Below are 23,037 nucleotides of genomic sequence, written 5' to 3'. Positions count from 1 at the left end.
CCCCCCCTTTTTTTTTTTGGGGGGTTAAAAAAAAAAATTTTTTTTTTAAAAAAAACCCCCTTCCCCCCAAAAAAAAAATTTTTCCCCCCCCGGGCCCCAAAAAAACCCCAAATTTTTTTTCCCCCCCCCCCTTTTTAAAAATTTTTAAAAAAATTTTTTCCCCTTGTTTTTTGGGGGGGTTTAAAAAAAAATTTTTTCCCCCCTTTTTTTTTTTTTTTCCCCGGGGGTTTAAATTCCCAAAAAAAAATTTTTTTTTAAAAAAAAAAATTTTTTCCCTTAAAAAAAACCCCAAAAACCCAAAAAAAATTTTTAAAAAAAATTTAAATTTTTTTTTTTTTAAAAAAAAAAACCCCCCCCCCCCCCCAAAAAAATTAATAAAAAAACCCCAAAAAAAAAAAAAAAAAAAAAACCCCCCAAAAAGGGAAAAAAAAAAAAAAATTTTTTCCCAAAAGTTTTTTAAAAAATAAAAAAATTTTTTTAAAACCCCTTTTTTTTGGGTTCCCCAAAAAATAAAAAAAAAATTTTTTAAAAAAACCCCCCCCCCAAAAAAAAAAAAGGGGGGGGGGGGTTTCCAAAATTTTTTTTTTTTTCCCAAAAATTTTTTCCTTTTTTAAAATTTAAAAAGGGAAAAACCCCCTTTAAAAAAACCTTTTTTTGGGGATTTTTTCCCCCTTTTTTTTTTTTTTGGTTTTAAAAAAATTTTTTTTTTAAAAAAAAAATTTGGGGAAAAAAAATTTTCCCCGGAACCAAAAAAAACCCCCTTTTAAAAACCCAAAAAAATTTTTTGAAAAAAAGGGGGGGGGGCCCCCCCCCTTTTTTTTCGGCCCCTAGGGTAAAAAAAAAAAAACCCCCCCCAAAAAAATTTTTCCCTTTTTTTTTAAAATTTAAAATTTTTTTTTTTCCCCCTTTCCCCAAAAAATTTTTTTAAAACCCCCCCAAAAAATTTTTTTTTTTTTTTTCCCCCCCCTTTTTTTTTGGCAAACCCCAATTAAAAGTTTTTTTTTTTTTTTTTTAAAAAAATTTTTTTTGGGAATTTTTTTTTTTTTCCCCCCCCTTTTTTTTTTTTTTGGGGGTTTTTTTTTTTTCCCCCAAAAAAAAAAAAAAAACCCCATTTTTGGGGGGGGAAAAACCCCCCCCCGGGGGGTTTTAAATTTAAAAAAAATTTAAAACCCCCACCCAAAAGGCCCCCGGTAAAAAGGGTTTCTTTTTTGGGGGTTTTGGAAAATAAAAAATTTTTTTTTTTTTAAAAAAAAAAGGTTTTTTTTTTAAAAAAGGGGAAAAAGGGAACCCCCCAAACCATTTTTTTTTTCCCCCTTAAATTTTTTTCCCCTTAAAATTTTTTTTTTTTTTTAAAAAAAAAATTTTTTTTAAAAAAAACCCCTTTTTTTTTCCCCCCGGCCCTCGGGGTTTTTAAAAAACCCCCCCCTTTTAAATTTTAAATTTGGTTAAAAATTAATTTGTTTTTTAAAAACCTTTTTTTCCCTTTTCCCAAAAAATTTTTGGGGGTTTTTCCCGGGGGTTTTTTTTTTTTCCCTTTTCCTTTCCAAAACCCCCCCCCCTTTTTTCCTTTTTTCCCCAAAAAAAATTTTTTTGACCCTTGATTTTGGTTTTTGGGCCCCTTTTCCCCCCCTTTTGGGCCCGAAAAAAAAGGGGAAAATTTTAAAACCCTTTGGGGAAAACCCTAAAAACCCCCAAAAAAATTTTTTTTTCCCCTTTTTCCAAAAATTTTTTAAAAAAAATTTTTTTCTCCCCCAAAAAAAAATTTTTTTTTTCCTTTGGGCCTCGGGGGAAAGGGAAAAAAAAAAAATTTTAAAATTTTTTTGGGGGGGGTTTTTTTTTTTTTTTAAAAAAAACCACGGGGGGGTTTTAAAATTTTTTTTTAAAAATTTTGAAAAAAATTTTTTTTTCCCCCCGGGTTTTGGGGGGGGGCCCAAAAAGTTTCCCCTTTTTAAACTTTTCCCCCCCTTTTAAAAAAAAAAAGGGGAAAAAAAATTTTTTTTCCCCTTTTTTTTTTAAAATTTAAAATTTTAACCAAAAAAATTTCCCGGAAAAAACCCCCGGGGTTTAAAAAACCCCCTTTAAAATAAAAAAAATTTTTTAAAAAAAATTTTAAAAAAAAAAAAAAATTTTTTTAAGGGGGAAAATTAAAATTTTTTTTAAAAAAAATTTTTTTGGGGTTTTTTTGTTCAAAACCCCCAAAAAATTTCCCCTTTTTTTTTTCCCCCAAAAAAAGGGAATTAAAAATTAAAAAAAAGGGGGGGAAAAAACCCCCCAAAAAATTTTTTTTTTTGGGGGGAAAAGGGCCTTTTTAAAAATAAAAAGGGGGTTTTTTCCCGGGGAAAAATTTTAAAATTTTTAAATTTTTTTAAAATTTTTAAAAAAAAAAAAACCCCCCCCTTTTTTTCCTTTTTTTAAAATAAATAAAACCAAAAATTAAAAAAAAAACCAATTTTTTTTTTTTTAAAAAAATTTTTTTTTAAAAATTTTAAAAAAATTTTTTTTTATTTTTTTTTTTGGGTTTTTTTAAAAAAAAAAGGGGGAATTTTTTAAAAGGGGGAAGGGGGCCCCTTTTTTTTTAAAAGGGGTTTTTTTTTTTAAACCAAATTTTTTTTTTTTTTTTGGGGGGGAAAACCTGAGTTTTTTTTTTGGGGGGGTTTAAAAGGAAATTTGGGGGGGGCCCCCAAAAAATTTTTTTTTTTTTTTCCCCCCCCCTTTTCTTTTTTTTTTTTTTTAAAACCCCCCCCTTTTTTTTTCCCCCCCCCCCTTTCCGGGGGTTTTGGAAAGGGAAAAAAAAAACCCCCAAAAATTTTTGGGGGTTTTGGAAAAAAATTTTTGGGGCCTTTTTTTTCCCCCCCTTTTTTTTTTTTTTGGGGGGGGGAAAAAAAAGGGGGTTTTCCCGGGGAAAAAAACCCCTTTTTTTTTGGGGTTTTCCCCCCCCCCAAACCGGGGCCCCAATTTTTTTCCCCCTTTTTTTTTTAAAACCCCCCCCGGGGTTTGCCCCCCGGCCCTTACAAATTTTTTGGGGTTTTGGGGGCCCCCTTCCAAAAGGCCCCCTTTTTCCCCCCCCCAAAAAACCCCCTTTGTTGGGGGGAAATTTTTTTTTGGGGGGAAAAAATTTTTTTTTCCCTTTAAAAATTTTTGGCCCTTTGGGGGTTTTGGGTTTTCCCCCCCCCTTTTTTCCCAAAAATTTTTTTTAAAAAGGGGGGGGGCCCCAAAAAAACCTTTTTCCAAAAAAAAAAAGGGGGGAAAAAAAAATTTTAAAAAAAAATTTAAACCCCCTTTTAAACCCTTAAAAAAACCCCCGGGATTTTAAAAAAATTTTCCCCAAAAAAATAAATTTTTTTTCTTTTTTTTTTTAAAAAAATTTTTTAAAAAAATTTAAAAATTTAAAAAAATTAAAAGGGTTTTTTAAACCCAAAAAAAAAACCCAAAAAAAAAAATTTTTTTTTTTTCCCCTTTTTTTTTTTTTTAAAAAAAAAAATTTTTTTTGGGAAGAGATTTTTTAAAACGGGGTTTCCTTTTTTTTAAAGGGGCCCCAAAAAAATTTTTCCTTTTAAAAATTAAAAGGGGAAAAAATTTTTTTTTTCCCCCCGGTTTTTTTGGGGGGGGGGTTTTAATTAAAAATAAAATTTTTAAAAAAAAAAATTTTTTTCCAAAAAATGGGGGGGGTTTTTTTTTTTTAAAAAAGAAAAAAAAATTTGGGGGAAAAAATTTTTAACCAAAAAAAAATTTTAAAAAAAAAAAAAAGGTTCCTAAATTCCGGGTTTTAAACCCCCCTTTTTTCCCAAAAAGGGGGGGGGTTTTTTTTAAAAAAAAAAATTTTTTAAAAAAATTTTTAAAAAAAAATTTTTTTTTAAAAAATTTTTTTTAAAAAGGGGGTTTTCCAAAAAATTTAAAAAAAAAAAAAAATTTTTTTGGGGGTTTTTTTTTAAAAAAAATCTTTTTAAAAAGGGAAAAATTTTTTTAAAACCAAAAAAAACCCAAAAACCCAAAAAAAAAAAAACCCCTTTTTTTCCCCATTTTTCCTTTTTTCCCCCCCCCCCCGGGGGGGGCCAAAAATTTTAAAAAAAGGGAGAAAAAAAAACCCCGGGCCCCCCCTTTGGTTGGCCCCCCCCAAAAACCAAGGGGAATAGGGGGGAAAAAATTTTAAAGGGGGGGACCCCTTCCCTTTTTTAAAAAAACCTTAAGGTTTTTTAAAAAAATTTTTTCCCTTTCCCCCTTTTTTCCCTTTTTAAAAATTTTTTTTTAAAAATTTTTGGGTTTCCCAAAAAAATTTTTTAAATTTTCCCTTTTTTTCCTAAAAATTTTTTTAAAATTTTAAGGTTTTTTTTGGGGAAGGTTTGGGGGAAAAAATTTTTTGGGGGGGAAAAAGTTTTTAAAAAAAGGGGGAAAAAAAGGGGTTTGGGCCCCCCGGCCTTTTTTTCCCCGGTTTTTTAAAAAGGGGAAAAACCCAGGAAAAAAAAAAAAAAACCCCCCCCCCCCCCGGGGGGGGGGTTTAAAAAGGGGGGGGCCCTTTTTTTTTAAAAAAGGGGGGGGGGGGAAAAACCAAAAAAGTTTGGGGAAAAAAAATTTTTAAAAAAAATTTTTTGGGGAAAACGGGGGGGGGGGGGGGGGGGGCCCGGGGGGGGGGGGGGGGAAAAGGGGGGTGGGGGGGGCCCCCCCCCCGGGGGGGGGAAAAAAAAATTTTTTGGGGGGGGAAATTTGGGGGTTTTTTAAAAGGGGAAAAAAAAAAAAAAAAACCCCCCTTTTTAAAGGGGGGCCCAAAAGGCCAAAAACCATTTTTTTTCCCCTTTTTTTTAAAAAAAATTAAAAAAGTTTTTTTTTAAAAATTTTTTTAAAAATTTTAAAACCAAAAAAATTTTCTTTAAAAAATTTTTTTTTTTTAAAAAAAAAACCCCCCAAAATTCGGAAATTTAAAAAAGGGTTTTTTAAAAAACCCCTTTTTTAAACCAAACCCTTTTTTTTAAAAATTTAAAAACCAAAAAGGGTAAGAAATTTTAAAAAAAAAAAAAAAAAAAAAAAAAACCCTTTTAAAAAAAAAACAAGGTTTAAAAACCCCAAAAAAAAATTTTTTTTTCCCAAGGGGGCCCCCCTTTAAGGGGGGAAAAAAAAAAAAAAGGGGGGGGGGGGGAAAAAAGGTCTTTTGGGACCCCTTTTTCCAAAAAAAACCCCCTTGGGTCCCCCCCGGGGGGTTTTTCCCCTGGGGGGCCCCCCTTTGGGAAAAAGGCCCTAAACCGGGCCTTTTAAAAAAAAAATTTTCCCCTTCCCCCCATTTTGGGGGGTTTTTTTTTTTAAAAAAAAAGGGGGGGAAAAAAATTTGGGGGGGAAAATTTTTTTTTTAAAGGGGGGGGGCCCCCCCCCCCCCCGGGGGCCTTCCCGGGCCCCCCCCTTGGGGCCCCCTTTTTCCCCGGGGGGGGAAAAAACAACTCTTCTACCACCTCCAGACGGTCTGACTGCTGGTCCTGAAATGGCCTGAAGCAGCTTGGAGACCATCTGGTCGTGTTGGACGTTCAACAGAGGAACAGAAACACAGCATTTCTTTTCTCGCTTTATTTTAGTTTAACAATGATAAACCTTACACTAAGCTATTGTCTAATAACACAAAGGAGTTTATTATTTTTACACAGCACATGTCACTACAGGTGTCTGTAATACATATGTAAGCTGCAAATAATCCAGGAAAACACGACAGCACTGCTCATGCACCGTAGAACATGGTTCCTCTATTTCTATACAGAACAGAGATTGTGGTCAGGCTAACACCTACAGCTAATTAACACATCGGCACCTAGAAGCTGCAGAAACTGTTAAAACAGAAACATCGACTAGCTTTGGATAAAACAGTAAAATCAACGCATTTACAAGGCAGTAAAACAACAGCAAGGTTTGTCTAACTGGCAATGAATGGAAACGCTTTCATGCACAAATGTTTTACTCTTCACTAAGCGCCCCCCCTCCCTCTGAGTGGGAGGCAGCAGGTCTGCTATGCTGTTGATGGAGGAAGGAAAGCGGCTTTCAGTCAAAGTCTCTGTTGACCAGGACCAGTGGAGCCACCAGCGTCCACACATAGAGGCCGATGCAGATCCAGCTGGAGGAGATCTTCACCCAGACGGACGGCCACTTGCTGGTCATGGTCTCGTAGGCGGAGTCCGGGCTGCAGACATAGAAACACCTCAGAGCTGCGGCCATTTTAAGTGAAGACATAAACCTGCTGCTGTCAGCCACACCTACCTGTACCAGTTAGTGAGCGTCATCATGATGTAGAGGGATGCCAGGAAAAGCATGAAGTGGAAGAAAGAGTATGAATAGGTGACCCCGTCCTTCTCGTTGTCTACGGCTCTGCTGGGTCCGCCGCCCTCCTCAAAGCTGTCCGTCTGCGTGCCATCCTCGATCAGAGCCGACTCATCCGTGGTCAGAGTCAGCTTGTTGACCTGAGCGTTGGAGGAGTTACGGATACTAAAGGATGAACAGACAGACTTGGATCAACAGCGATCCTTCAGAACCACCACAGAAACTTTAAATTCCCAGAAAACAAACTGGACCTCAGCCTTTGTCCAGGAGGGTAATTAATTACATTTGCAATATAATCACAATTTAACACATCGCAATGTTTACGTCGCAGAGGCAGTGATGTTTAATCACACTACATTAAACAAGAGTAAGACACTAAATATCTCCCTACAGAGGGGAAGGTAAAACACTTGAAGTGGATCCACACATACAAGTAGAAATCAAAGCTTTTTAACACAATGATAACAGTGAAGTCCTGTAATAATGGACTCTGGGTCTTTTCTCCTTCTGAATGCAGACAAAACAGAAGTTATAGTCTTTGGACCAGAGTCTCTGAAAAAGAAGCTGATTAGTCAGTCACTTCATTTGGATGGGATTAAACTGATTTCAGATAATAAAGTAAAAATCTTGGTGTTATTTTTGATCAGGACCTGTCATTTGAATCCCAGATCAAAGAGGTTTCTAGAATATCCTTCTTTCATCTGAGGAACATTGCAAAAATGTGAAATCTCCTGTCCAGGGGTGATGCTGAGAAACTAGTCCATGCATTTGTTACTTCAAGGCTGGACTATTGTAATTCTTTACTATCAGGAAGTCCACAAACTGTAGTTAAAAGCCTTCAGCTGATCCAAAATGCTGCAGCCAGAGTTCTGATGAAAATGAAAAAGAGAGATCACATCTCTCCTATCTTCTCACATATAAAGCCTTAAATGGCCAATCTCCATCTGATATCAGAGATCTGATTGTCTCTTATGTTCCTAACAGAGCACTTCGCTCTCAATCTGCAGGTTTACTAGGGGTTCCTAGAATTTCTAAATGTAGAATGGGAGGCAGATCTTTTAGTTATCAGGCTCCTCTCCTGTGGAACCAACTACCAGTTTTAGTCCGTGAGGCAGACACCCTGTCTACTTTTAAGGCTAGACTTAAAACTTTCCTTTTTGATAAAGCTTCTAGTTAGAGAGGCTCAGGTTATCCTGAGCTATCTCTATAGTTATGCTGCTATAGGCTTAGACTGCTGGAGGACATAGGGACCCCTATTTCATCATTCTATCTCTATTCTCCCACTCTGCAGAATCTGTTAGTTCAATCTGTCTCTGCTTGTTCTCATTGTAGCTTTGCCTCGTCTGTAACTCCACCCTGGAGAGAAATATCAGCTGTGCTGCAGACAAAAGCCCAGCCTGGAGGAGCCACATGTTCACCAGGAGCGTGAAGGTGCTGCTCACCTGGAGTACAGGACACACATGAGGAAAAGAAGCAGTCCCACAATCCCTTGAGCATCCCACCATGTGACCACATGGTCTGGAGCCTGGGTGCTGGTGGCGTTCAACCCAATAATACCCAGCAGGCTGGGGTTACACTTCCTGTCTGCAAAACACAGAGAGAGAAACTCAGATAGCATCCAGGTGACTGTGGGGCAGAGGATGGAGCATCATCACTGATCTGCTCTGAGCGTCCGTTAGAACTAAGGCTGGGTGCTGAACGTCAAACACCGAGCTGCAGCCCTCTGGATTTAACCGGAGCAGAGAGGATCGCATTTAAAACGCTGCTGTTACTCCATCAATGACGGCCGGCTAGTCGCTGTGACCTACTGTCTGCAGGGCCAGCGCTTACTGTTCTCTGCTCCAACATTGCACTCTATTTAAAAACATTCCTGAAATAAACTGAATACAGAAACCTGGAAGCCACTAACTTGCAGCTATCCTGGGTTCATATGGTGATGATCTGCTAACTAGAACCCACAGAGCCATGAGTCCTCACCTGGTTCGTTGGTCATTGCAGACCATGTCAGGTACATGGTGTAAAGGGTGACCAGGGAGGACTGAAGCAGGCCAGACCTGGGCTGGGACTCCTTCAAAACAACACAGACAATTAGTAACCATAGAAACACAGCATCAGCTCCAAACTCTGCAAAAAAAACATACAAGAAATGATAGCATTTCTGATTGAGGAGGATATCCTGCAAACGGGCTGATGTTGGAGGACAGCAGCTTTCCTGGAAGGACTTCTAGCTTTAAAATCTACGCTGACATTCAGCCGTTGTTGAAGACACCTAGTTTTTAGAAAATGTGTTCATGCTGGGAATGTCTGAACACCTTTAATCCAAGGTTAATAGGAGAAAAGCTGCAAAATAGTTCTGATTTACAACAGGATCTCTACAGTGATCCTGTTGGGTTATTCTACACGTTTAAGCGTGATGGTGGTCTGGTGACCATCATTACCCATCCAGTTTGGGTGAATGTCTGCGGTTCAGCTAGCAGGTAGCTGTGAGAACCTTAAAGAACTACAGATTAGCTCTGATCTGGTTGAGAGGGTAAAAAACATGAAGAAATAAGAAATATTCCTTAAATTAAGTGTATTTAGCCTTAATCTGAGCAGGTAAATAAGATGATTGCCAGTGGAATGAGTGTTTCTACTCTTCAAATAAGATATTTAGATAATATGCACTTAAAATAAGACAATGCAATTATTTTTTTCTCATTTTCAATATAAATTATCTTGTTGCATTGACAAAGTGTCTCACCAACCTCCTTAATTCAAGAACAAATATTTATTTCATTTTTATTGCAGAGTCTAGACTGACTGCCGTCTTTCTGCCGTCATTAGAAGCAAATGATGCTGTAAAACTTTTCACTGATTGTTTAAACTTTAAACAAGTTGCAGACTGTTAGGCGGCTCTCTACATCACTGATCACACCCAGCCTTCCAGGCCTTCAAAGGTCAGTGCTGGTTACCTGAATCTGCGGTAGGATGGAAATGGCGGAGGCCGAGACGCAGAGAAGCAGGTTGATGCTGATGAAGACCTTGTTCTCAGTGCAGCCCTCAGAATGGGTGTAGTAGACGTAGAAGAGGACCAGAGAGACGAGGGACAGCAGGTAGTTCAGTGCAGTGACTGAAAGTAGGGCTGTGAAAGCAGAGCAAAGCTCATTTCAGATCTGTTAGGGTTACTATAAACACTGGAGGCACGACTACAGACACACTGAGCTGCTCCACGGATTCACAACCCTGAAAGTATCAAAAAGAGGATTCTGTAGTGGAAGATATTTTCCATGGTTGCGTGTGAATTTTTGAATTGTGTGTATGCATCATTGCCCTCTCCAACCCAAAAGTTCCCTGCACTGGAAACGCCGGTAATTCTGTATTTCACCTATAGAGGCAGCAAAGTGCCAGGATGCAGCTAGTCAGTTATCACAGCAAGTTACACTCATCTCTTGAGTTCTTTCTAAGGATTTCTTTCTATTAAATCAAAGTTTATTATTTCCTTTTTAAGATTTTGAACCATTTTCCTCCTTTTTCTTTCATACTTCTTATAGAGTACATTAAAATGTTTGATTGTCTCTTGTTACAGTATTCACTCCTACCAGCGTTATGTTTACTTCGTTTGTTAGAGCGTTTTTTCGCTGCTGCTGCCAAAACGTACCTTGGGATTTCAAATGGCGGACTCATCGGAAATGTTTTTCTAAATAAAAACATTGTTTTAAAAAAACAAAAAAAAAACTGCATGTTGTTGAAATGTTTTGCCGGCGCACCGTTTTGTTTATTTACATTAAACACAGCAGTCACTTGAAAATAATAGTGGTTAAACTTTTACCAATATAGACATGTTAGACATCAACCACCAACTTCATTTCATGGACACCATGAGCACCAAAGCACAATTAATAAAGCAGCATTTCTAAAATAAAGCTTCAACTTCCTGCCTTTGAATCGTTCCTGAGGCCGAATTATAAATCCAGTCTTAGAATATGGGGGACTAGTGGTTAGGGCTTAGAATCCTGAGGTTGTGAGTTTGAAACCCACTCCCACAGCCTGCATTGTGGGTCCCTGAGCAAGACCTTTAACCCCACACTGCTCCTCAGGTGCCGCACAATGGCAGCCCACTGCTCCTCAAGGGGAGGGGTTAAATCCAGAGTTATAAACAATAATCATAACATTGTAACTTTATTGATCTCTCATTGGAGAAATATATTTCATTCATCCATAAGGGTCTACAGATAAAAACTAATCCATAAAAACGAACTAATCCAACCCTAACCCCAGCTTCCACAGATATTTCCGGTTTGTCAGGATTGTTATTATTGGCCATTCATGCTCCAGTTTACCCTTAAGAGTAAAAAATAGCTAAAGAATCAGCAGCGAAGGAGGATTTCTCTGTGCATAATGGCGAACCATTAGCCAAACTATGGATGAGTTATGCTTGGAGCCTACATAAAAACATCATGGCAGCGCGTACGCAAAATGTTTGATCGACAGAGAAGCAGCCAATCCAATTTGGACAGTCGGCAAAGTGGATTGGCTAAAGTTTTGTAGGCCAAACCAAGGCCAGAGTTTAAATTTGTTAACCCTAACCCTAACACAAACTAGCACTAGTTGAAGAGTTGCAGAACAAGCAGCATTGTGACCAAACAACCCAGAGAGGTCAACAAGCTTAGAGCTCAGGGATCCATCCTCCCTCTGCCAAACTATCCTGAACTTCCTCATTCTCCTTTAATCATCCAATGTCTCTTTTCTGACCCAGTGAACCCACCGGATGGTACCACCCTACCACATTCCACGTTCTGCATACAGGGTGAGCAGATCTATTTAGCTTCTGTCTCTGTGTCTCACACGTAAAAACTATTTCCTACATTTGAGAGATTATAAAAACTAATTAAAATAGATGAATAAAAAACAACGAGTGCAGCTTCAGGGTAAAGCCCGGCCTAAAGAGTCAGAGCAGCAACCAGAAAGGTTAAAGCTCAGGTCCAGATCTGTTTTAATCCCATTTTATATTTGTGTGCCGATCAGATACCAAAGACACTGAATGCAGCAGATTCAACCAGAGAGTTAGAAGCTAAACTGTTTATTAAAGGCATAGAAAGTATTAAAAAAGGTTAATACAGAAATCAATAAATCAATGTTATTTGTGTTTTACTTTACAGTTATATTGTAACTTTGTGTTGGGTTTATTACAAAAATCCAGATAAAATGACCTGAAGTTTGTAATAAACTAAACCCCACATGATGTGATCTTATGACGCCATTTAAGATCTACTTTCTAGGTATCACAATGCAAACCTATAAACTAACCTCAGACTTAACTTCCATACTAGAAATCTGAAGAGAAAATGTTCTTTTCAGTCGTCATCTTTTCTCCTACCTGCATACCAACAGCGAGAGTTGCCCTCTTCCATTTTCTCCACCCAGGACTCATTCCAGGAATGAGCAAAGTCGATGAGCAACACCAGCTGGATGAGGATGAAGCAGAAAGCTCCCGCCATTCCCATGTAGAACAGCACTGCAGGCCACAGGAAGAAGAAGGGGGACAATAAAACAATTCCTTCATTTCAAAGTCTGCTAGTTCATTAGCAGAGAAACTAGCAATCAAACCAACAATGAAGAACCTTAATCCCCATCAGGTCACTGACCCCTGTCTGCAGTGGGGAGGCCAGAGGTTGTCGTGCAACAGTATAAAAGTTAGCAGATTTCATTTTGAAAGTTTTTTTTTTTTTTTTAGTTTTTAAATCCAGAAACGGGCCGCACACTAAAGCAACACTGTTTTTGAAAAAAGGAACCATCTTTAGGGCACCTGTTTGCCAAACATGCAGCTGCAGCAGAATCAGCTTGGGTCAACTGGGCCTGATCAAAAACTTAGATCTTTAAAAGTGACATTTGTAGTCATATTAATAAAATGTCATTTCATCTGCAAACTTATTACAACTTCACAATTTCAGCCTCTTTGTTCTCTTTAACTGAACTTGTGTCTCTTCTTTGGGACGCCATCGGCCTTTTTGAGGTTCTGGCTTTTTTTTGATGGTGCATAGTGTAGTGTACAGGTGGGAACGAGGGGCGATCAGCCTCTAACGACCACCTCCCCATCAGGAAGCAGAAGGTCAGGAGAAAATCACTCAGTGGGCAAACAAGAATCTTCTTCGGGGGGGCAATGAGTGAAATGGATTCTTTCTGTAAAATCGACAGACCGTAGTAGCCACGTTAGCTCAGCCATGTCTTTGTCCAAATACGTCGTCTCCTTTTCTTTTTAGTGCTTTCAGCACAAATATCCAAGGCAGCGTGTTTCACTCTAGTGAGCTTCATGTTCCTCTCCTACTGGTTTGGCTTCTGGTTAGACGAGTCAGAGTAGCGCCATCTCACTGTGGAGCTGAGCCCCACCTGGTTTTTAGACGCACATCGGGAGCAGGTAGATAGCATCAGAGGGTCGTGCTGCACAAATATCATCAGCTGTGAACTTTTGAACCCTGTGGTTTGGTCGTACAGCGTGAGCATCACGCAGTGTACGCCCGCCTTTAAGGTGGTCTGTTTTCCTGTTCTGTATTCTGAGCTGGTGTATCAAAGAAATGTGATTCTGGTTACATAAGGTCAATGAAGATCCTCAATGGTTGAATGCTGGTTATAGCTAAGCTGCTAACTAGCCTTCACTCAGAGCAATTTCTAATTAAATATAGCTGTGTAGCTAATTTTAACACTGCCAATAAAATCACCGGATCAACAAGATTTAACAAAACGGTGATCATGGCTCTTTATTCATGTTTCAAGTTTTCTGTGATAAACTACCCAGAAACATTGGATTCCTGGTGAAACTTGTTGCATCTGGATTGAACAGAACCTTCTCTGTAATTGGACACATTTCTGTAGCAAACAATCCAATAAAAATGGCAGTGAATGAAAGCGACAGTTACCCGTGGTGAAAGGTCCCTCTGAGATAAAAAACGATCCAATGGTGATGCCAAGAGCTGCTATGAACTTGAAAAACCAAAATCTGGAAATAAATAAAAACACAGAAGAGCCAGTCAGCGTCAAACAGCATCAGATCAATTGGACATGGACAGGATTACCACCAAAGTTAACCACTAAATAAATAATCGTTACGTAACAGATTAGCTGATAGGTTCTCCACAATGTGCAGAGCTGGACAAGCCGCTTCCAAAAGGTAGAAAGTTAAGCTCCAAGTTATTCTACATGAAAATAAGCTTCACTGCACTGAAGCAGAGCCATGTAGCATGCTACGCTAACAGGAAATAACAAAAGCAGCTTAACTGCATCCAAGCTTCCTGTCTAACTAGGGCTGCAGCTAATTCATTAATCTGTTGCTTTTTTACCCGATTGATCGATTAATAATCAGTTAGCCAAATATTCCTAGAAAAAGACACTTTATCAAATTACACCAAGTGAAAATGAAACTTTTCCACTGGATAGAACAGACCGACAGATGAAACCGTTTTTATTTTATCTTTAATGAAAAATGTGTATATAAATATATATTTTTTACACTCTTGGTATAATTCCTGCTCTAAGTGGGTCACTCTGTCAACTAAAGGCATGTTTAGAGTCTTTATACTCCAGTTAACGATCGATAACTGAATTAGTTGATGATTATTTCACTGAACGATTAATCTTGACTAATCTGATTAATTATTTCAGCTCCAGTTTTAAAATCAAACCTCCCTCTTTCCAAGTATTGCTGTCTAAAACTAACAGATCAGACTCTTCTATCTCATCACCACTAACACTTCTGTTAAACTTTCTAACTTCAGGCATAAACGAACATTTTATTCTAAAATCCTTAAATAATCCTGCATCTATCAACCAATCTAATCTAATCGATCAATAATCAACAGACTAACACAGCAACGTTCAGTGAGTCAGTATAATCAGTTGCTGTAAACGAGATCAACCTCATTGCTTTTTGTTTCTATTCAATTAAAGTGACTAAATTAATCTGTTTATTCATGCATGGTCTGTGTTTAGAAGAAGATTAATTAGCCCATTTTGTCCTGAAGCCATCTATCCAAATATCTATTTCAACTGACACCCTGTCTTAGTTTATAGTTAGAGTGGCTCAGGTTATCCTGAGCTATCTCTATAGTTATGCTGCTATAGGCTTAGACTGCTGGAGGGCATAGGGAATCCTTTTTCATCATTCTTTCTCTATTCTCCCAGTCTGCAGAATCTGTTAGTTCAATTTCTACGTTCTGCTCTCTCTGCTTTTTCTCATAGTAGCTTCATCTGGTCTGTTCCTGTTTGGCTGTGACTCCATCCTGGAGAGAAATATCAGCTGTGCTGCTGCCATCAACACCTTTGTTTATAGATGTTGGAGATCAGCCTGTTTTTCAGTGTAGTCCTGTTTCTCTGACTGTGACTAACTGGATGTGCTCTCTTCATCCTCTCCATCCAGCCCTACACTAGCTTCACCAGGCGACTATCAGGCAGCGTTTTATTCACAGTGTAGGGCGGAAACCTGGATGATAGGAATGCCAATTTAATTAAACTGCTGCTCTTCTCCCCCATGTTTGTTTCTTTATGGTAAAATGTAGCATGTTGCTGCTTCCTACTCGGTCAGGAAGCAGCTCCACTGCAGATAAGCTGTTTGATGTAGAAAACAGCAACACTACTGACAAAGGTAGTTAAGCTACTGACAGCGCTACTGCCCAACAACGCCAATACATCCATGGAGCACTGGTGACACAGTTTTATCATGACCCTGACGCCATAATGAGACTTGTGCAGAGTATATAGAGGCACATTCTGTAGAAACCTCGACTGTCACTGGAGAGAGATTAGTTTGGCCAGACAGGTGATATTGAAGCGTTATTAGACATACCCGTTATGAAGCGCTGCTCGAGGGTCTTGGCTGCTCTTTACTTTAATCATGAGCAAAGAGAAGAGTAAGAAGAACATGGCCATCCCAAAACAAACCCGATACACGGCCCTGTAGCCCACCAGGACGTCACAGTTGACATGGCCCTCTATAACATGGAAGGTTGAACCGCTTCCTCCTTCGCAGAGGCCTGGAATCTACAGGGACACAGAAACACAGAGATCCTGCAGCTCAGCATCAACGATCACCTAAAGAGTCCTTGGAGCACACCAAGGGTCCATATGAAGTGCTTGATGGTTTAGTTCCCCCAGATGCTCAGTTTCTGAGATTAGTGACCAATTACAAACACATCATGTGTTCTTCCCAGAAGCTGGGTTTAGAAGAGTCGAGATCTTCGCTTCCTTTTACTTCTCTGGTCTCGCTGAGTGAGCTGAAACACCCCCTTAATCCATCCAGGATTAATTCACTAATTAGTGAACACAACTGGCCCCAAACTGAGACACCTGCAAGAGCTGCATTCTTTTAAGATCAACCAACATCAGGGCTTAGGATCACCAAGGCTTTATGATGATTGAAGGCATTTCAGAACAGTTCCTCTCCGTCAGAGGTCAACATTAGAGGACCGGTGTAGGCACCAGATCTGCTCGGGGCCCTACCCTTATGATGTCATCATACGGCAACTCCACCGGGACAAACAGTATTGCACCTGTTTCTGAAGAATCAGATCACTCAACATATTATTACCCATATTTGCTATTATTTTACGTTTAATCTGCGATCTAAAGTAGCAAAAAATAGAAAACAAAAATGTGACATCTTAAAAATTTATTTTGTAGAAATTTCAGACATATAAAAGTTATTCTACTTGTAAAAAAACATCGGTTGATGTTGACACTAAAAAGTAGTGTAGCGTAAAATGGCTAACTGATGGAGCTAAAAGAGGCTAACCTGTTAGCTACTAGCACAGCTAGCCACAGTGATACCCAGCTCTCCCTTTATATCATGGTCTAACAGTTACTTTGTTCACCAGAAACAGATTTTTTCTGTTTTGTTATCGATCAGATAAAACTTCATCGGTCATTAGACATTCTAATGCTACAGATGCACATGGACGCTGCATTGTTATTTTTGTTGTCTGGGCAACCACAATGTTTTAGATCATGTGGCACCTGTTCAGCCAATCGTAGGTTAATGTCACTGTCATGCATCTGATACCTCCACCTGGATTCGGGTTGTTTCAGTCCATAGACAGAGGTTGTGAAAATGAATGATAGAAGCAGCTGCCAACAGCGATGAATGGAAACGATCACATGTCCATAGCAGCAAATCTACCATTAAGGCTCCATGTTTAGGTTTCAGTTTAAAGTCGTAGGGAAGCGGCTGTTCCAACCGTTGCATTTCTGAATTCTCTCGAGTGGTGCACGACTTTACACGAGTGAATAAAGTGAATGTGATTGGTCGATTATCAAGGGGGCGGGATTGTTTTGGCGGAAGGTTTGCAAGCAAGTTCTGTTGTGGCCGGTTTGTTGGAAGCATCTTGCTAACCAGTTAGCAACTTAGTGCTAGTAGATTCCCAATGGGAAATTCCATTGGGACCAAGTAGCACGAAATTGGTGACTTAGAAACGACGCTGTCAAGGAACGCTATGGACAGAGGAAACATGCAAGAGGAGGAGAGTTTAGTGTCGGAGGTTGTGGATGAGTTTCCTCCGTCATCCATTTTTTATTTAGAGGAGGAAAGCGGGGACGAAGATGTTGTGGTGGAGGACGCCAGGGCGGCAGAAGCTTGGTTTGGTGTAGAAGGCTTCCAGCCGTACATGTTTGAGCCCTTGCCTCGCAACGCTGCCAGTTCTGCCAAATTTAGGTGTTCAGGCTGACGTATAACTAACTGGCCTGCAGAAGATAATGAAAAAACCCCACAGATTTTAAGACAGGAATTTTTTTTAAGGATAGAATTTTTCTAAATTTTGAAAGAATATGGTCTGATAAAGAATACATTTACATACATGTTTAAGCCAGAATGATTTAAAATTTAAATATGACATCCCTACGACTTTAAAGTTATTTGTTTGCTTAGTGTGGAGATTCTGGTCACTGATGTTACCCAGAGCAAACAATAGGTGGTAAAATGTAGAGTATGAATGTTTTATAGGAAATGTATTTATTTGGTGGCAGATTTATAAATCATTCTCGATTAATCACTATTTACTTATCATTAATTTGTCTTGTAAAGTGAGAATACTGGTATAAATGATCAGTCACCTTCTGGAGGCGGGCCTCCATGCCAGGCATCAACATGATGCAGGCCACAGCCACTCCCAGCAGCAGGAAGCAGGCATAGATGAGGCGAGTCATGGTGGAACTCTTACCGCTGGGGCAGCAGCGGCACAGCAGGCAGGGGGCGCTGCCACACAGGCAGGGGATCTGGGGAAACAAAGCAGGTGAAGGACAGAGACATTTCTGATCCCTGAGGAGCCCAGCTGGGCTGCAGCAACATGTCTGCTAGTCGAACACCCCAATGTGCGTCACACCTGTCTGCGGTTTTTACCGTCTTTTTAACTACAGTCATCAAAGAGCTGAAAATCATATCAGCAAAAACGGATCCAGAATCTGGTTCGGATTGTCGGCGTTCTTACCCAGCTGGCCATGGAGCACAGACCCAGAACGGCTCCCATGATGGCTGATCAGTTCTCCTCTGTCAGGATGATGGCGGATGTTTTCCTCAGACTGTCGGTGACGCACTTTCATCCTCCTCTTCTTCTGTAAACAACATCCGGTGGTTGACTCTCTGCTGCCCCCTACAGCGCCTTACACATCACTGCATGCTGTCCCCTGTGGGGACCTTCCATTGACCTCCATTGATTGAAGTCTGAAATAGAACCGTGTCTCTTTTGTAGAGAGAATAGTGAAATAATTCAATTGTTGGATTTTTTTGCCCTTTTACTGTGAAATTCTGTGAGGAAGTAATCACCTGGTTAACATACACCATGTTATTGTTTTAGATCTCCTACAAACTTTGCTATATATTTAAGCTGTTGTAAAAAAATAAATAAATAGCTAATCTTCCAGAACAGTTTAAATATGTTTCAGATTCAATGTTTTAGGGTTTCAGCACATTTACAGGTTATTCCAGAGTAATGGAGCATAAGAACTAAAGCTGCTTCTCCATGTTAGTTCTAACCCAGCAGACCTGAGAGGTCTGGCTGTTGATCCCCTGCCAACCAGAATGTAATGTATGGTGGAGCTCAGCCATTCAGTGACACATAGACTACCTGAGGGATTTTACATTCTATTTTCTGAGATACAGAAAGCTAGGAAGGACGGTCTGATCCACTCACTAGGCAGACCTGTGAAGATGCCACTGCAGGGATCAGTCCTATTAAAGGTGAACGAAGCAGGAAGTACTGAAGAACGGAGCTCATGAGCTCTGGGAGGTCCTCAGCTACATCTACTATCAAAGCCTCAGTCTGGGGATGGTTCCCACTCTCCTAGAGACCTCCTGTGTGGTACCTAGGGTGACCAGATTTGGGTTTCTGAAAAGGAGGACGCTTTTTTTTATTGGGGGGGCTACTGGGCCTATGACTGGACTGGACCAGGCATTCAAACCGAGCCATCAGTTCTGGGGCTGGTGCCGGTCCGGAACCAGCCAGGGACGGAGCGTATGTTTCAGAGGAAGTATACAGAAGAAGAGGAGAATTGAAGTGTGTCACCGTCCATCTATGAGGAAAACATCAGCCATCATCCTGACAGAGGATGCTTCCCCCGGCCTGCCAAAAACATACAAAGGCTTGAAATGGAATAAAAAGGAGTGTGCCCCATCTGGCTTAAGTAGTAGAAGAATTTGACATAGATTTGGAGTTGGTGGGTCACATGACCTGGAAGATATTGAAGAAATATCTTTTATTTTTGTAATAAAATGTTGTTGTTGTTTTTTTTATATACAAAGGCTTAAAATGGAATATAAATGAGTGTGCCCCATCAGGCTAATGTAGTAAAACAATTTCACAAAGAATTTTCAGTATGTCACATGACCTGGAAGCTATTGAAGAAAATCCCAACTGTTGTCTTTAAAAATATCTTAAAAATTGAAAAAAGCTTAAAGTTGCATAAAAGCAAGCGTGCCTTACATATATCATCTATTGGCATGATTTTATATTAGTTTTGTCTTAGCTGGTCAGAAGATAAGGACTTTATTAATTTCTGTTTAGGTGTATCCCAGCTAAACTTCCCAATCATTGCGTGGGGCTCAGATAGCGGCGTGTGATTGGAGGAGCTGGGCGAAAACAACGCCTGAATGTATGGAGCCATTTCGTTTACAACGCGAAGGAAAACACTGGCAGGGAAGAACACACAGTGAATCTCTGGCGACATCTGAGGTGGCAACATGCTGCCATATGGAAGAAGGTAAGGAATGGTTGGGCCTGTAGTAGGAGGAACGCATGTGGGCTCTGTGTCTCTCTTTCATAGAAGAAACATGTTCTACTGATACGCTGGATATTAATCGTTTAAAGTTTTTCCTCCCAACTAGATTCCTGTTACAGTGACACCACAGCCAGATCAGAGGTTGGGGAAGGAAGGGAAGCCTGTTGCAGAGATGTTGGGAGCCCCCCCACTGTACAAACCTGACGCCAAAGAGCAGAAAGCCCTGGAGAACTCAGTGGCAAACTGGGTTGGGCGTTCTGACCTGCCTGCAAAGACCATTAAGGATGAAGACTTTGTGGATATGATGAAACAAGCCGACAAAAAGTTCAATGTGTGCAGTGGGATATATGTTAAAAAGAGAATCAGTGTGAAGTTCTATTCTGCACAGTGTTACATAAATAAAACAGAGAAAAGAGAAGCTGTGTGTGAAGAAATTTTATGCTGTACAGTGTAATATATTTGTTAAAAAAGCAGTGTGTGCAGCAGTTCTATTATTTACAGTGTTGACTAAAATGTTCTTTGACTTTTTTAATTTCCCTCTTTAAGTAATTTATTTCTGGAATTATTATAATTAATTATAGAATTAGTATATCTGATTCCGATTCTCTTCCAGTGCCTTTCAGCACCAGGGGCCTGCTCATTCCAAAGGCCTCCTCAATCTTTTTAATTATTTGGCTGAGGAGGTTCAGACCTATGCAGAACAGCAGTGGGGACAGCGCATCTCCTTGGTATATACCACATTTGATGGAGACTTGTGCCATTGGCTTCTAGGGTGGTTTTCCACAACCTCACTGAGTTTGCAATGAAGGCTCTTGGGTTGTTGATGTTGTATAGCTTCAAGTATTCGGTGATCCAAGTATGTGGCATTGAGTCGTAGGCTTTCTTGTAATCAATCCAGGCAGTGCTCAGGTTAGTGTTTCTGGTCTCGAGCGACTGCTCGGTCTACCAGGAGCTGATGTTTGGCACCTTTGGTATTTTTGCCAATTTTTGCTCATGTATTGATCCATGTGCTTATCTTAGCCGCTATGATCCTGGACATGAGCGTCCATGTTGTGGAGAGGCAGGTTATGGAGAGGCCATACTCTTTGAGGGTTCTGTCAGGATCAGGATTGTGCACCCTTCGGTTAGCCATTCACAGTGGCTCCCATCTCTCAGCAGCTGGTTCATTTGTGCTGCCAAGCGTTCATGAAGTGTGGTGAGTTTCTTAAGCCAGTAGGCGTGTATGATATCGGGGCCTGCTCTTTATTGGATGTCTGCCACTGTGATGGTGTATGGATTCTGTTCAGGGAGGTTGACGAGGTCCTCTCTCAGACCCACCAACCACTATGCATCACTATTGTGTGCTATTGCCATCTTATTTTGCAGGTCAGTTGCTGCCTCACTCAGCATGGTTGTACCCAATCTCTGGTGGGGAGTTTGGTGTTAACTCCCCTCTGACCTGGGGTCCTGGTTCCCCCTTGCCAGAACAGTGGTTTTGTATCTTATACATACAGTACATATATATATATATATATATATTAAATCTTTCCAGGAATAAATTAGTCCTTTAATCCTGGAGATCTTAAGGTGATAGGCTGACTTTCTTCTTGTCTTTATGACCCTCTGAAGGTTCAGCTATGAGTCCATCACTGCACCCTGTCCTCAGGGGCAAGTTATTTATTTCAACCATATATTTATTACTGGAACAGTAGCTCTTAGAATAAATAAATCACAAACATTTACCACACTTTAGATATTTATTTGTTTAAAAGAATCACCATGGAAACAAACGTGTAATTTTTCTTTTTCTTCTGACAGTAGTGGACCTGAATCATGTGGATGCAGCAGCCCGAGCCTCAGAAACACACTAAGATTTGTTGTTAGGATGAAACATAGTGGAAAAAACCCAAAGGGTAAGGATCGTTTTGGAAGGCACTGCATTATTACTTGGTGTATCCTAAAGTATCAGCTTTGGCTTTTTTCTCTAAAGCCAAGACCGTAGAAATGGCTACTACACTTAAGCGGCTAGATCCGAGTCACTTCAATGTGAAATCAACAATCAATAATCCAGAACATGAACAGCATCTGGAGTCAGAACGGTGCAGCTGCACCTCGTCAATGTGGCCAAGAACAATGTGTGTTTATGTGAAATGTTTGCATCATGTAAAGTATGAAGGATTCCCTCCATGCTGTCGTCCAGATCTGCCATTATTCACTCCATTAAATTCAGCCAAGGTTAAGTACTGGTTGGTGGCACTGGGTATCACGAACAGCAAAGGACCAGGTTGTTGATCAATCAAAAAAGTTTCATTTCAACATGTGGGTTTTTCAGGCATTTAACAATCTCAAATCCACTTAATGTGCAAATGGATTTTCAACATTTCATCACAGAGACATTAAAAACTTTATTGCAAAAATCTCATGGTTTTGTTAAAGTGCCCAGAAAAATACAGAGAAGCAAAAGATGAATATTGTAGTGCCCAACAAATGAACTGGATTAGCTGTCAGCTGGAGTCAAATAATCAACATCTTTTAAACAGTAACTGTTCAGGTCTCCTCCTCTCATCCAGAGGCCTGGACTCAGCGGATGGTCTGATTTTTTTTTCCATGTTACACCGACTGCGTATAGCGAGGATCTGACTGGGGTGGGCAGTTATGAGATGTATTTAGCTTCTATCTCCCTGCCAAACATGTTAAAACTGTTTCCCACATTTGAAAGATAATGGAAACTTATTAAAATTCCCCAAAAAAAGATAAAAAAAAAAAAAAAAAGCCCACCAGCACAGCTGTAAAGCAAAGCCCCATTGACGAGTCTGTGCAGCATCTCAAACCAGAGAGGATGGAGATTGTTCATAAGCCTAAATTAATAAATAACCCGAGAACTAAGAAAAGGAAAACAACCCTAAAGGCAGAGGGACGGTTTCTACGCTGGATGAGGCTCTAAGAGATCTGGGAACTTTATCCAAGCTTTTCTTTTTCTATTATTAGTAAGAGTGGAGGAGGATGAGCTGCTCCATCCGCCCCTCACTGGTTGGTTTCAGTGAGGCTCAGAGGATCACTACTGCATCCATTTCCTGTCCTCCTGAGCTCCTATTATAGGTCCACTATTCTGCTTTTTAAAATCTTTCATTGATTGTTTCTGTCCAGTCTGTCCTTCCTGCTATATTCGCTCTGTGTGACTCCAAACTGATTAACAGATTTGATTTAGTATTTTCCCCAAAGTGTTTTACTTTGTAACGGCGTCTCTCTTCCTGTCAGACCCAGGGAATTGCTGCTGAATGGCTGCATAGTCTGACTACAATAGACCTGGACTCTATCTCAGTCAGAGCTAACCAAGCCTCCTGGAGGAAATGCTGTCAGGTGTGATCATCCCCATCAGCTCTCAGTGAGCGCTAAACGCCACCACCTCGTCCCACACCATTTTCTGTCAGATCGGTTGTAAATCGGATTTGATGCGTTCTACAGAAAACTTTGTCAGTTCCTACAAGAAAAACAGGAAGTGACAGTTTTTATGAGACCAACAGAACAAACAGG

At 39.8% G+C, this 23,037-nt stretch overlaps 1 protein-coding gene across 1 annotated transcript; it reads right to left on the bottom strand.

Annotated features, from left to right (window-relative positions):
• Positions 1 to 5,535: 5,535 nt before the first annotated feature.
• On the bottom strand, positions 5,536 to 17,899 carry serinc1 (serine incorporator 1). Its single transcript, XM_038270524.1, has 10 exons — positions 17,739 to 17,899; positions 17,365 to 17,526; positions 15,107 to 15,300; positions 13,185 to 13,264; positions 11,648 to 11,785; positions 9,243 to 9,412; positions 8,269 to 8,359; positions 7,734 to 7,875; positions 6,232 to 6,456; positions 5,536 to 6,154 (listed from the first exon to the last, which is right to left on the bottom strand). The coding sequence occupies exons 1-10, from the start codon at positions 17,775 to 17,777 to the stop codon at positions 6,016 to 6,018; spliced, it is 1,380 nt and encodes a 459-aa protein (XP_038126452.1). The 5' UTR covers positions 17,778 to 17,899; the 3' UTR covers positions 5,536 to 6,015.
• Between the last annotated feature and the right edge of the window lie 5,138 nt (positions 17,900 to 23,037).

Source organism: Cyprinodon tularosa, unplaced genomic scaffold, assembly GCF_016077235.1.
Source record: "Cyprinodon tularosa strain WSP-4 unplaced genomic scaffold, ASM1607723v1 ctg764, whole genome shotgun sequence".
Classification (NCBI taxonomy): Eukaryota; Metazoa; Chordata; class Actinopteri; order Cyprinodontiformes; family Cyprinodontidae; genus Cyprinodon; species Cyprinodon tularosa.
Note: the sequence above shows the minus strand (reverse complement) of the source record. Positions and strands in the feature narration are given on the sequence as shown.

Bases quoted from the DNA above. Each gene is read 5' to 3' on its own strand.
- serinc1 (XM_038270524.1), bottom strand. From the start codon at position 17,777: ATGGGAGCCGTTCTGGGTCTGTGCTCCATGGCCAGCTGG. The intron at 17,527-17,738 runs GTAAGAACGCCG...TTGTTTCCCCAG, and splicing joins TGTGCTCCATGGCCAGCTGG to ATCCCCTGCCTGTGTGGCAG. The intron at 6,457-7,733 runs GTGAGCAGCACC...TTCATCCTTTAG, and splicing joins ATGTGTGTCCTGTACTCCAG to TATCCGTAACTCCTCCAACG.